Source organism: Centropristis striata, chromosome 17, assembly GCF_030273125.1.
Source record: "Centropristis striata isolate RG_2023a ecotype Rhode Island chromosome 17, C.striata_1.0, whole genome shotgun sequence".
Lineage (NCBI taxonomy): Eukaryota > Metazoa > Chordata > Actinopteri > Perciformes > Serranidae > Centropristis > Centropristis striata.
In genome coordinates this window covers 8,419,365-8,430,715 of record NC_081533.1, presented here as the reverse complement: position 1 = coordinate 8,430,715, position 11,351 = coordinate 8,419,365, and the positions used below count along the sequence as shown (strand labels likewise).

Here is an 11,351-nt window from a genome sequence, read left to right as displayed (position 1 = left end):
ACATATCCACTGTTTCCTCTTGTTTGACAACAATGCTTGCTAAAAAACTTCAGTTTTTTAGGCAAGTACTTTTTGTAGTTGTTTGCTATAAACTACACTTGTGTAAAATTACTGAGCCTTTAATAAACAAAAAAACAAAAAAAATTCAAAGGTATTTTTAAAGATTTTACTCCTCTGTAGTAATCAGTGCCACAGACAGGAATTGAGAAAGTATTTGGATTCCGTTAGTCTTTATCTTTTCAATGGATTCCTTGACATTTAGAATATTACCAGCCTTATGTCTAACATGAATTATGGAACCAATGGATTCAATCCAAGGATAATCATGTGCTAGAGACTGTTTTCTAGAAGTCACTGTGTGCTTGTGTTTGAATGAAAGCTCTATCTGTACAGATAACCTAATAAAGCTGCCAGACTGTCATGCACCCCTGCCCACATATTGTTCACAGCCGCGCACTACCAATCACAAATCACATGGTATTTATGCTGACTGCCAGTGGCGGACTCAGGGGGGTGGGGCAAGGGGGGCAACCGCCCCCCCTCATGCCCACATGGTTGTAAAAGCGCTAAAGTGCCTCTAGAGTGGTGAAAACGAGGAAGTGCCTTATTGGCTACCCTTTATACGTGCAAAAAATGATTGGGTGCCCTCTAGGGTGCCCCTTCATATAATAAATTATGATGATGTGCCTTCTAGAGCAGTGATTCCCAACAGGGGGGTCCCGACCCCCCCAGGGGGGCGCCAAAGATCCACGGGGGGTCGCGAAGCCCTCTTGAGTTTAAGGGATGTAATAAATCTAATGTGTTAAATATAGATGAGTCAGCATTTAATTCATTAGTAGGACAAAAACAACTAAATAAGGGCTACATTAAATGTTTATTCATTTATTTAACTAGAAAAATCACAATAGAAAAGTTTAGAAATAAAGGCTATATCGCGAGAATAAGGACATGTGTAACATCCCTCCTGCAGTATACACAGGTAACCTCACCTAGCGGTAACCTCACCTTGCGGTAACCTCACCTTGTGGTAACCTCACCTAGCGGTAACCTCACCTAGTGGTAACCTCACCTTGCGGTAACCTCACCTAACGGTAACCTCACCTAGCGGTAACCTCACCTAACAACAGAAACACAGAGCTAATGGAGAAATGGCGAAGCGTCAGGGAGACGAAAATGCTGAATATCTCAAAAGCAAAAAGAGAGGGTACCATGAAAGTCACATTGAGTTCGGCTTCATAGAAGCAATGGACAATGGGAGGGTCGCCAAAGTTTACAATGGTAAAAATGTGGGTCCCTCAAAAAAAAAGGTTGGGAACCACTGCTCTAGAGCAAGAAAATTTGATAATGTGCCTTAATGAGTTCCCTTTTAGTGCCCTTCTACCTGTCTGGTGCCTCCATGGTTGAAAAAGTGTTGCTAAAGTGCCTCTAGAGTGGTGAAAACAAGAGAAAGTGCCTTATTGGCTGCCCTTTACACATGAAAAAAAGTTATTGATTGCCCTCTAGAGTGCCCCTTTATATAATAAATTATGATGTGCCCTCTAGAGATTCTATAATACAGTGTCACCCAACTGTAAAAAATGTTATGTGAGGTTTTTGCTCTCATTTAGCTCTCAAAGTGCACAAGATTGATGCATTTTACCTAAAAATGAACTAATTTTATCCCAGGGGGGCATGCCCCCGGACCCCCCTACATGGTTCGGTTCAATGGTTTAAATTCTTAGTACCATATCATTAATTACTTTGATCTGGATCTCCTTTCACTTAATGCTAATATTTCATCATACATGATCATCATAGCTTTTTGCACGTTAGTGGGGCCCCATGTTGTGCAGAATGTGCCCTTTTTATTTTTTCAAACAGTCTGAGTCCACCACTGCTGTCTGCCCTAGCAGTGGGGACCATGGAGCACTAATGTATGCTGCAGGACAGGCATGCAGGGACTTGTTAAAAGCTTTTTTGTGAACGTGTATTAAATGCTGGTCAGGATCATTAAACACCAGTTAACCTCAAAACGTCAAGCTGTCATAAAAACAGGGCAGCCGGGTGAGGTCACCTGGTGTGAGGGATGTCACAGCAGGGCTAAAAGGCTCCAGTCACCCCGGTTTGAATATCAGCTGAGACTGGATGGGAGCGTGAGAGTGATGGGTAATTCAATCTTTCAAGGTGAAGGAACACTGGAAAAGAAGACGGACATATGCATAAAATCACATATTTTGATTTTTTCTCCAATGTCCCACTTTCGTATCTATTTGTCCACTTCTGTCTTGTTGTGATAACCAGACCCATTCCCCATAAGGTCATAACTCCTTTCATAGCATGTCATTAACATTTTACTATCACCCCTGTCTTTGACTATACATACAGAATATTGATTCAACACAGAGCCAAATCACTTAAACCCAATAACAGCATGAAGTGGAACTGCCATTGCATATCTTTACAAAACAGGTGGTGCTAAAAGCTGGGCAATATAGTGACTACTTGTTATGTTTACATGAAAGATTATAATCCCCCACGGCAACATTTTTTTTTCAAAGTTATTTTTATTGGATTTTCCTTGGATGCATAAATATATCAGCTGTCAGAGCACACATCAGTATATCCAATACATCCATAGACTAGGCAAGTACAAAATAAATATAAACACCAAAATGATATAGTCAAAATATACAAAAACGAGGCAAATAGAAAATAAACAAATAAATGAATGAAGATAACCATATTCGAGAAAAAAAAAGAAAAAAAATTCAAGGGGGCGCTATTGAGTAATTTTTCCACATCCATTACTGCGAACACTACCATATGTAAATTAAACAGGAGATGGTGTATATTCCATGGATATGGAGAGTTTTTGAATATGATAAAGGCCCCAAAAAGGCGATTCATTTGGCAGAAAATTAATAATAATTAACGGACCAATTACAATAGGGTCCTCGCACTTTCAGTGCTCGATCCCTATTAATAATCAAATGGAATAAAAGGAAGATAAGACAAACATACAGACAGACAGGAAAGGACAACAGAGGAGGGAAGATGAGGGAGGGGCTCTGGGGATTAAGGGGTTAAGGTCCAGTTGCTCATAGAGTCAGTCATCCTCAACCAGAGTACCTGAAGTAATAATGGATCAGCTGGAGGTTTATCACTCTAAATGAAGCCCATCAAGTTGCTTTACAAATCCAATAAAATCATTCCATGTCTTGTGAAAGTTCTGTAGAGCACCATTAACAGTAAACCTGATTTTTTCTAGTTTAAGATCGCACATAATACTCCTGATGAGATGTATGTAGGTGGGTGCAGCAATATTCTTCCATTTCAACAAAATCAACCACCGCGCTAATAAAGAGGAGAATGCCATAACCCTGAATTGACAGGAAGTCATAGATATGTTTTCTAAGGTTACACCAAAAATGGCAATAAGGGGGCAGGGAGTAACACATTTTTTAAATAGTTTAGAGAATAAAAAAAAGAAAGATGACCCACGGCAACATATTTAACGTTATGATTTCACAGTGTGAATCATTGGGGACAACTCCATGTACAGCTTGGTTCCCAGGGAGCTGCAGAGACCTTGGGAAGCAACTTTAGGTGGAGGAAAGGCCTTCTATCCTTTTTGGAGGAAGAGCTGCCTGTTGGTCTTCTTCATCCACTGTGACAGCAGCAGCAACAGCATGGGGGAGGACAGCAGGTCGAGCTGCTCACCATGATGGAGAACTTGCCTTTACTTGTTGTACCCCTAAATATTGTCCACCTTCTTGTGTTTTGTGTCCCTTTGAGAGTTTTAAACAAATTCTATATATATATATATATATATATATACATATATATATATATATAACACAGTGAAGCTTTATTTTACAAACACACCACCATTAAATTTAAGTTTATCTGACATTCATGAAAACATCTGTAGTTAAGATTACATATTTACAAGTTTCATTTTAATCTTAATTTTTTTTTTAAATGTTGGGTCTTGGAATGTCAAATGTTAGGTTACCGAATATTTTACAGTCTGTGAGCCTTAACAACCAACTCCAGCTCAACGTGACATTAATGTTATTACTCACAGATAATATCGCTTTATATCATAGCCAAGTCTAGCGTTAACTAGTGTTATGGTAAGTTTAGTCATCATAACATTGCATAATGTTAGCTAACACATAGAGGCTTTATTTTCCAAACACAAATATGCCTTATATTAAAAAGACTGTCACCACAAAATTATAACACTTCTCTCTATCACTTATGACTTCAATCATAAATATGACTGGTTTTTTGCAGCCAGCCTCAAGCAGACAGATGAAGAACTGCAGTTTTTGGCACTTCCACATAGGCTTCACAGCTCAGCACTGTGAAGCCTGCTTGACAGCTTGACCTGCAGGGTGCAGGTCTGCAGCTTGACCTGCAGGGTGCATGAGTAATCATGTAATTCATTTTTTTGTATTCTTATAAAAAGTTAATGTATCACTGCAGCTGTCAAGGCTTTTGCCCATAGGTGACCAACAGTAGACAATCAACTGTGCAGCAAGAGGTGGGTTCCATCTGCTAGAGGGAACACGCCAATTCCTTAATGAGCAGGGGGCATTTGGCAGGCTTTATGGTCATTGTCAAATCCAATTTTTGCTGTCAGAGAGCGTCCGGAGTGAAAGTGTATAAATCCAATTTCCGAAAATCAGATTTCATGTGGGGGTTTTTTGCTGTTCAGACTACCTGAAATCAATATGGATACAATTTGGATATGCCAAAACTTTGGGCTTGCAGTCTGAACAAGGTTAATATTGCTGGAATACTAAAAATGTATGATTAAAAATAAGGTAAACAGAACCATGTATCTGCCAAGCATTCGGTGCCAGCTTACTTTTTTCTGCTTTTTAACTACAAGTTCAAAACAGGAAATTGTTGATAATTCTCCTGCATTCCCACAGGCATTTAGCTTCAGGTGCTCTTTAACTTTACAGCACTCTAACAGCGAGGTGCATACTACACAGTATGGGTTCTCAAACAACAGTCAGCTAGATTTATTATAGACCTTACAGGACTCTGCTACTGACACCCCACATCCCCCCATTCCTCAACCTCCTCTCCCAGACACACACTTACATACCCTCTTCCCTCCAACATTCCCCATTTAGAAACATAAGTCTCTATTTCACAGCAAACCGGCTTTGTTTTCACAGCAAACCCAGAGGCCCTCTTCCTCCACACCGGTGACCTCGACAACTTTCACTACTTCCCCGTCCCAATGTGAGAGTTATTAACATAGAGAGAATCACTGTTGTTTTTAATGTAGCTGCAGACCTTTTGTGCGGGAACCAGTATCTTCTTTCTGGCCTAGGGTTATTGTTACTCTAGGGTGCCAGATGTGTAGAAAAAGACAGGTACCAAAGTCCAAGCTTTTCAGAAAAGCTTTTTTTGTCATCAACAATGTCATCACAGACAACTGTATGGGATTAGAACACTGACATAAATCGCGCACTCGTAATGAGACAAAAACATTTTTTTTTCAAGCACTTTCAAATCATTCGTGAGATATTTCGTATACTGCATCTCTACTCCCTAGAGCAATATTGTAACCTGTGAGGAGAAAAACACGCTTTGCGCGCACAAAATCTGCTCACAGAACTTTTCTCTGCTCGCCCTCAAAACTTTTTTCTGCTCTCGCGCGAGTGTTTTTTTAGTGGGCGGTTTTTGTCAGTAAGTGGAGCAGTCAGTTTTTGTCGAGCAGACTCTAGCCGCGTGTGAGCAGGTGAAAGTGTCACGAGCGAGCAAAGGAAAGTTTTGCGAGTGGACTCTGCGCGCGCAAAGCGTGTTTTTCTCCTTGCAGGTTACAATATTGCTCTAGGGAGCAGAGATGCAGGATACAAAATAGCTCGCGAGTGATTTGAAAGCACTCGAAAATACAATATGCGCATGCAGATGTTTGATTTGCGCGAACAGACTGTCATTACAAGTACGCACTTTATGTCAGTGTTCTAATCCTATACAACTGAACACTAAAGTGAATACATCAGACATCATCAAATAAACTGAGGGGACTTTCAAATGCATGTGGAGTTTTGTTGAAAAAAACTTTCATCATTCTGTACGGAATCAAAAGCAGACAAACTACATACTGTCAAAGGTATTGAACTCCATAAGAGGTATTCAGGTTAAGAACCTGCTGGTCTAAGTCCCAGTTAATAAGACGATGTGAGAAATGATTCACAATGGGAGAAGAAGGAGTTCAAGGCTAGAGAAGAGGAGGAGGACGATAACTGATGAATTGTTGGAAATGTTGCATTTGCTCAAGTGATTATCCCTTCTTATATGAGTTATCAGAGATGAGAAAACATTTTAAAGTACCATAGTTTGATGCATATGAATGTGTGTCTATACATATGTATGGGGGTAAATGGCAGAGTACCAAACTATGTCCATGAACGGGGCTTATGAAAACCATATGACATGCTCTGAAAAAGAAAGAAACGCACAGTTCACTGCACCTCCCCCCCCATTCTGACACACACATCCACAAAGCCCCCCCTTCCAAAAACATACAATTTTTTTTTTCTCAACTCCCTCCCTCTCTCCCCTTCTGCCCACCCTTCTTCTTGCTATATCTCCCTCCCTTCACTTCTCTCCCCTCCCACCCTGCTCTCTGAAATCTTGGGACAATCTGCATGCACTCAACTCTAGCACAGATCTGTTTCAGCAGGCTAGAGTAAAGAGCAGAGCCAGACAGTGAGAAAGAAAGGGTTCAAATGAAGAAAGAAAAGTTCAGATAGACAATAAAAGTGGGCCAAGAGAGAAAGCTAAAGAAACTTTTCAAAGCAAAGATATAAAAGTGTGGAGAAAGTCAGGGTGAGAGACAGGCGGAGAGTGGAGAGATATATATTCAGCTCTGAAAAAGAATGGGCTCCCCGGTGAGCAGTGCTGCTACTCTCCTCTTAACCTCCTTGCTGGCTTTGCTCTTTGGACTTTCTTCTGTCCTGGGTCAGGATTTGAGAGAGAGGGATGCACTATGCAATGCTGACGGCTGCTTTGTGGTCTACTTCCAACGCAAGACCTTCCTGGACTCATGGCGGGCCTGCAAGGAAAAAGGTGGCAACCTGGCTACCATCAAACGCAGGGAAGATGCCACCACTATTTCAACTCTCTTTTCCACTCTGGACTTGCGCCACTCACGCACCACTGTCAGGGTATGGATTGGTCTGCAGCGCCAGCCCCGGCAGTGTACCACCACACGCCCACTGCGGGGATTCTCTTGGACGACTGGTGACCAGGACACAGAGTATACCAACTGGCTGAAAGAGGACTCCCAGAGTACGTGCTCAGGGCCACGCTGTGTGGCTATGGGCTACAGCACTCAGGAGCAGAGTGATAACTACAAGTGGCTGGATGGTTCCTGCTCAGTCTCCGTAGATGGTTATCTTTGCCATTATGCCTACAAAGGAATGTGTCCTGCCTTGTGGAGTGAAGGGGCAGGCAATACCCTCTACACCACACCATTTAATCTTCTAAGCACACTGCTAACTCATATACCCTTTGGATCTGTTGCTACCATGCCCTGCCCAGCAGGCACTAAGGAGCAACAATCTGTTTTATGTATGCTGAAGGACGATGGCTCAGTGGGGTGGTCAAGAGATTCCCCCCTGTGCTCTGAACCCCAGGTATCACACAACTGGTGTGATCAGAATAATGGCGGATGTGAGCATTTCTGCCGGCCAGCCGGAGTGCACACCACCTGTGACTGTGCTGATGGCTATCAACTCAGAGATGATGGGCAGACCTGTGAGCTGTCCGATGTTTGTCAAGACGCTCCTTGTGAGTTTGAGTGCCTGCCCCTCTCAGATGGCTACCGTTGTGCCTGCCCTGAAGGATACATGCTTGCGCCAGATGAACGTGGTTGTCTGGATGTAGACGAGTGCCTCCAGAGTCCTTGTGAGCAGCTTTGTGTGAATGCTCAGGGATCATTTGTATGTCAATGTCGGGAGGGTTACTTTCCAGATGTTGAGGGCGGGTGTGAGGATATAGATGAGTGTATGACTGACCCATGTGCACACGCCTGTGAGAACACTCAAGGCTCTCATATCTGCCACTGCCATCTGGGTTATTCCCCGATGCCTGAGGACCCCAGTCAATGCCAAGACACTGACGAGTGCCAGATCCCTGGGACCTGCCAGCAGATGTGTGTGAATTATGAAGGTGGATTTGAGTGCTACTGCGGGGAAGGCTATAAACTCTTGTCTGATCAATACTCATGTCGCAAGATAGGTGAAGGAGATGACCAATCAGCTGTCACCCCTCCTTTTCCTTGGGTCTGGACCCAGCAGCTGAGCAACACTGATTGGCCTATAGGGGAGGACCCACCTCTGGATTGGCTGACTGACCCACCCACAGTTTTGAATCCTGATGTCATTTGGGTCACCAGTGCCCCTCAGGAGGAAACTCTCTCTCCAACACAGGAGGCTGAGGAGGATGACAATGGGGGAGCTGATTGGTACGAACATGTTCTTACATCTGATTATGAGCAGGAAATTTTGCCAACAACCATCTACACCACGCCTCCAACCACCACGCACTCCAGCACTACCCCAGACTGGTACGAAGATGACGAGGGTGACGAGGAGGAGACCACCACAGCTCTCCCCTTCCTTTCCACCTCTACAATCTCTGAAGGAGCTTGGAATTGGTGGGCAGGGTTCCCCACTTCCAGCCACAAGGAGGAGGATTCAGTCACGGACCTCAACATGCCTACGGATTCCAGCTACTACAGTGAGGAAGAAGAAGAACTGTACCCCCTTAGGGAAAACTCTCTGTTCCCAAAGGAGGAGTTAGGGGAGAAAGAAGAAAAGAACTATGTGGAAATCACACACCAAGACACAGCTGTTCCCACCCAGCTTACTCCTACCCAGCCACCCCCAAGCGAGGGTGGAGACAGCGTTGACATTATAGATCCTGTCCAGCAAGACAGGGGGCAGAAGGAGAGCAGTACCTGGCTCCTGGTGGGCCTCCTAGTGCCCATCTGCATCTTCATTGTAGTAATGGTGGCGCTGGGCATTGTCTACTGCACTCGCTGCGCTGTCCACACACGCAACAAGAACGCCACTGACTGCTACCACTGGATCTCTGGGGCTCATGATAAACAGGGAGCTCCTAACCCCTCAGCAGGGGTCAAGACCCATGTTTAAACAGAGGAGAGAAAGTGACATTTATATAAACAGACTCTTCTTCAGAGGTAAGCAGCAGTGAATAATTGACCTGGTGAGGGACAAGCTAAATGTTTTACCCTCTCTGACTGTGGGACTGGTAACTGAACAAATTTGGATATTACTGTTCAATATCAATTGATAGAGGGAGAGGAGGGACACTGAATACCACGGATGTGGTACAAACTGCTTTGATGTTTCATACACTGACCACACAGCACAAGATCCAGTTGCTTCATCATTGCACTGCAAAAAAGGTGTCTAAAACAAGATAAAAACACTAAATCTGAGGGAAATGATCTTGCTGCATGGACAGATAATTTCACTTGACAAGTTTCTTAAATTAAGATTGTTAAATCTAGAAATAAGCATGTTGAACACTTGAAATAAGAAAATAACTCTTAAAACAAGATAAATGATCTAAATTTTAAAGTTTTTTTTATCTTGGTAAGAAACAAATAATTGTCAAGTCACTCTGCTCGGGCCAGTTCATCGCTGCTGCAGCTTTAATTTATCTTGTTTTAAGAGTTAATTTCTTATTTTCAGCTTTCAACATGCTGATTTCTAGATTTAACAATCTTAATTGAAGAAATCTTGTCAATTAAAATGATCTGTCCATGCGGCAAGATCATTTCCCTCAGATTTAGTGTTTTTATCTTGTTTTTAGACACACCTTTTTTGCAGTGTGCACTAGGCTAATTATATCAATTAGTGTCTTCATTAGTTATGTCCAAAAACCGTGTAATCATTTATTCATTTCAACAGTTCACAGCTGAAGCCAGACCCTGCAAAGAGCCTTGGAAATCAAGGTATTGATGACAAAAGCATTCTGCCTTTGCTATGAGGTTTCCTCAATGCAAAATCCTCAGGCTCAGTTTATTTCAATAGCATATCACTGTAGATAACTGTTACTGTCAACTGTGCTAAAGGGATTTTGATGCATTGTTAGCTCACATCAGCAGTGGGTGAAAGGAGACTGTAAGCAAATATCCATTCAAGAGAAAAGACATTCTGCAGTCACATGATATCGATGGGAAAGCAGTCGTTTGAAAATCACTGTTGAATGTTTGATAGGAGACCAAAACCTTATTTGTATATAAAGATTCTTTTGTATTTATGTTGTTTCATACTTGTCACCAGCCTTTTTTCTTTTAGCAAATGTAACAATTGTAATATTTCAGTGACATGCCTTTTTTATGGATCCCATAAACGCGGTGATATGCAGAGGAATGTCAGTCTCCACATGGGAATGCTTTCCCCCACTCATGCCCAGTTTAAGAGCACTTCTCTTTTCCTTGACGTTTTTAAAAAATATATGGGTTAAAGTGCAGATGTTCACGCCGCACAGGGAATGTTGTAGGTGCTGGTAGTTGACCAGCCTTGGCCTTACCCATGACACGGCCATCAGTCAACCTCTGTAACCCTAATTCATTAGTGCAGCTTGGAAAGGTTTTGCCTTAAACTAGGCCTGAAATGTGTTATGGCTGTTGGATCACATCCAGCTGTGTGAGACTGCAGCCAGTGTGATAACTTGCTGGGCGCTGGTGCAACTTTAAATGTTTTACAATTTCAAAAGACAATCATCTTCCAAATATGTCATATTCCATGGGAAAAGAAAGAAATTTACTTTTTTTCCTTTGGAAATTACACTGCAAAAAAGTTGTGTCTGAAAACAAGATAAAAACACTAAATATGAGGGAAATGATCAAGTTAAATCTGGAAATAAGCATGTTGTACCTTTAAAATAAGAAATTAACTCTTAAAACAAGATAAATTAAAGCTGCCAGCAGCGATGAACTGGCCCGAGCAGAGTGCACTGACAATTATTAGTTTCTTACCAAGATAAAAAAAAACTTTAGATTTAGAAGTGTTAGATCATTGATCTTGTTTTAAGAGTTAATTTCTTATTTTTAGCGTTCAACATGTTTATTTCTAGATTTAACAATCTTAATTCAAGAAATCTTGTCAAGGTAAATTATCTGACCATGCAGCAAGATCATTTCCCTCAGATTTACTGTTTTTATCTTGTTTTTAGACACACCTTTTTTGCAGTGTGGTCACTGGTGCAACTTTAAATATCTTATCATTTCAAACGACAATCATCTTCCAAATAAGTCATATTCCATGGGAAAAGAAAGAAATTTACTTTTTTTCCATTGGAAATTA

At 41.9% G+C, this 11,351-nt stretch overlaps 1 protein-coding gene across 1 annotated transcript in view; it reads left to right on the top strand.

The window, feature by feature from the left end:
• Nucleotides 1–6,416: 6,416 nt before the first annotated feature.
• cd248a (CD248 molecule, endosialin a) overlaps nucleotides 6,417–11,351 on the top strand; it is a 5,180-nt gene continuing 245 nt past the window's right edge. The window contains exon 1 of the mRNA XM_059355603.1: nucleotides 6,417–11,351. This exon is cut by the window's right edge and continues 245 nt beyond it. Within this exon, the coding sequence (XP_059211586.1) occupies nucleotides 6,888–9,167 (2,280 nt within the window). The 5' untranslated portion in view covers nucleotides 6,417–6,887 and the 3' untranslated portion in view covers nucleotides 9,168–11,351.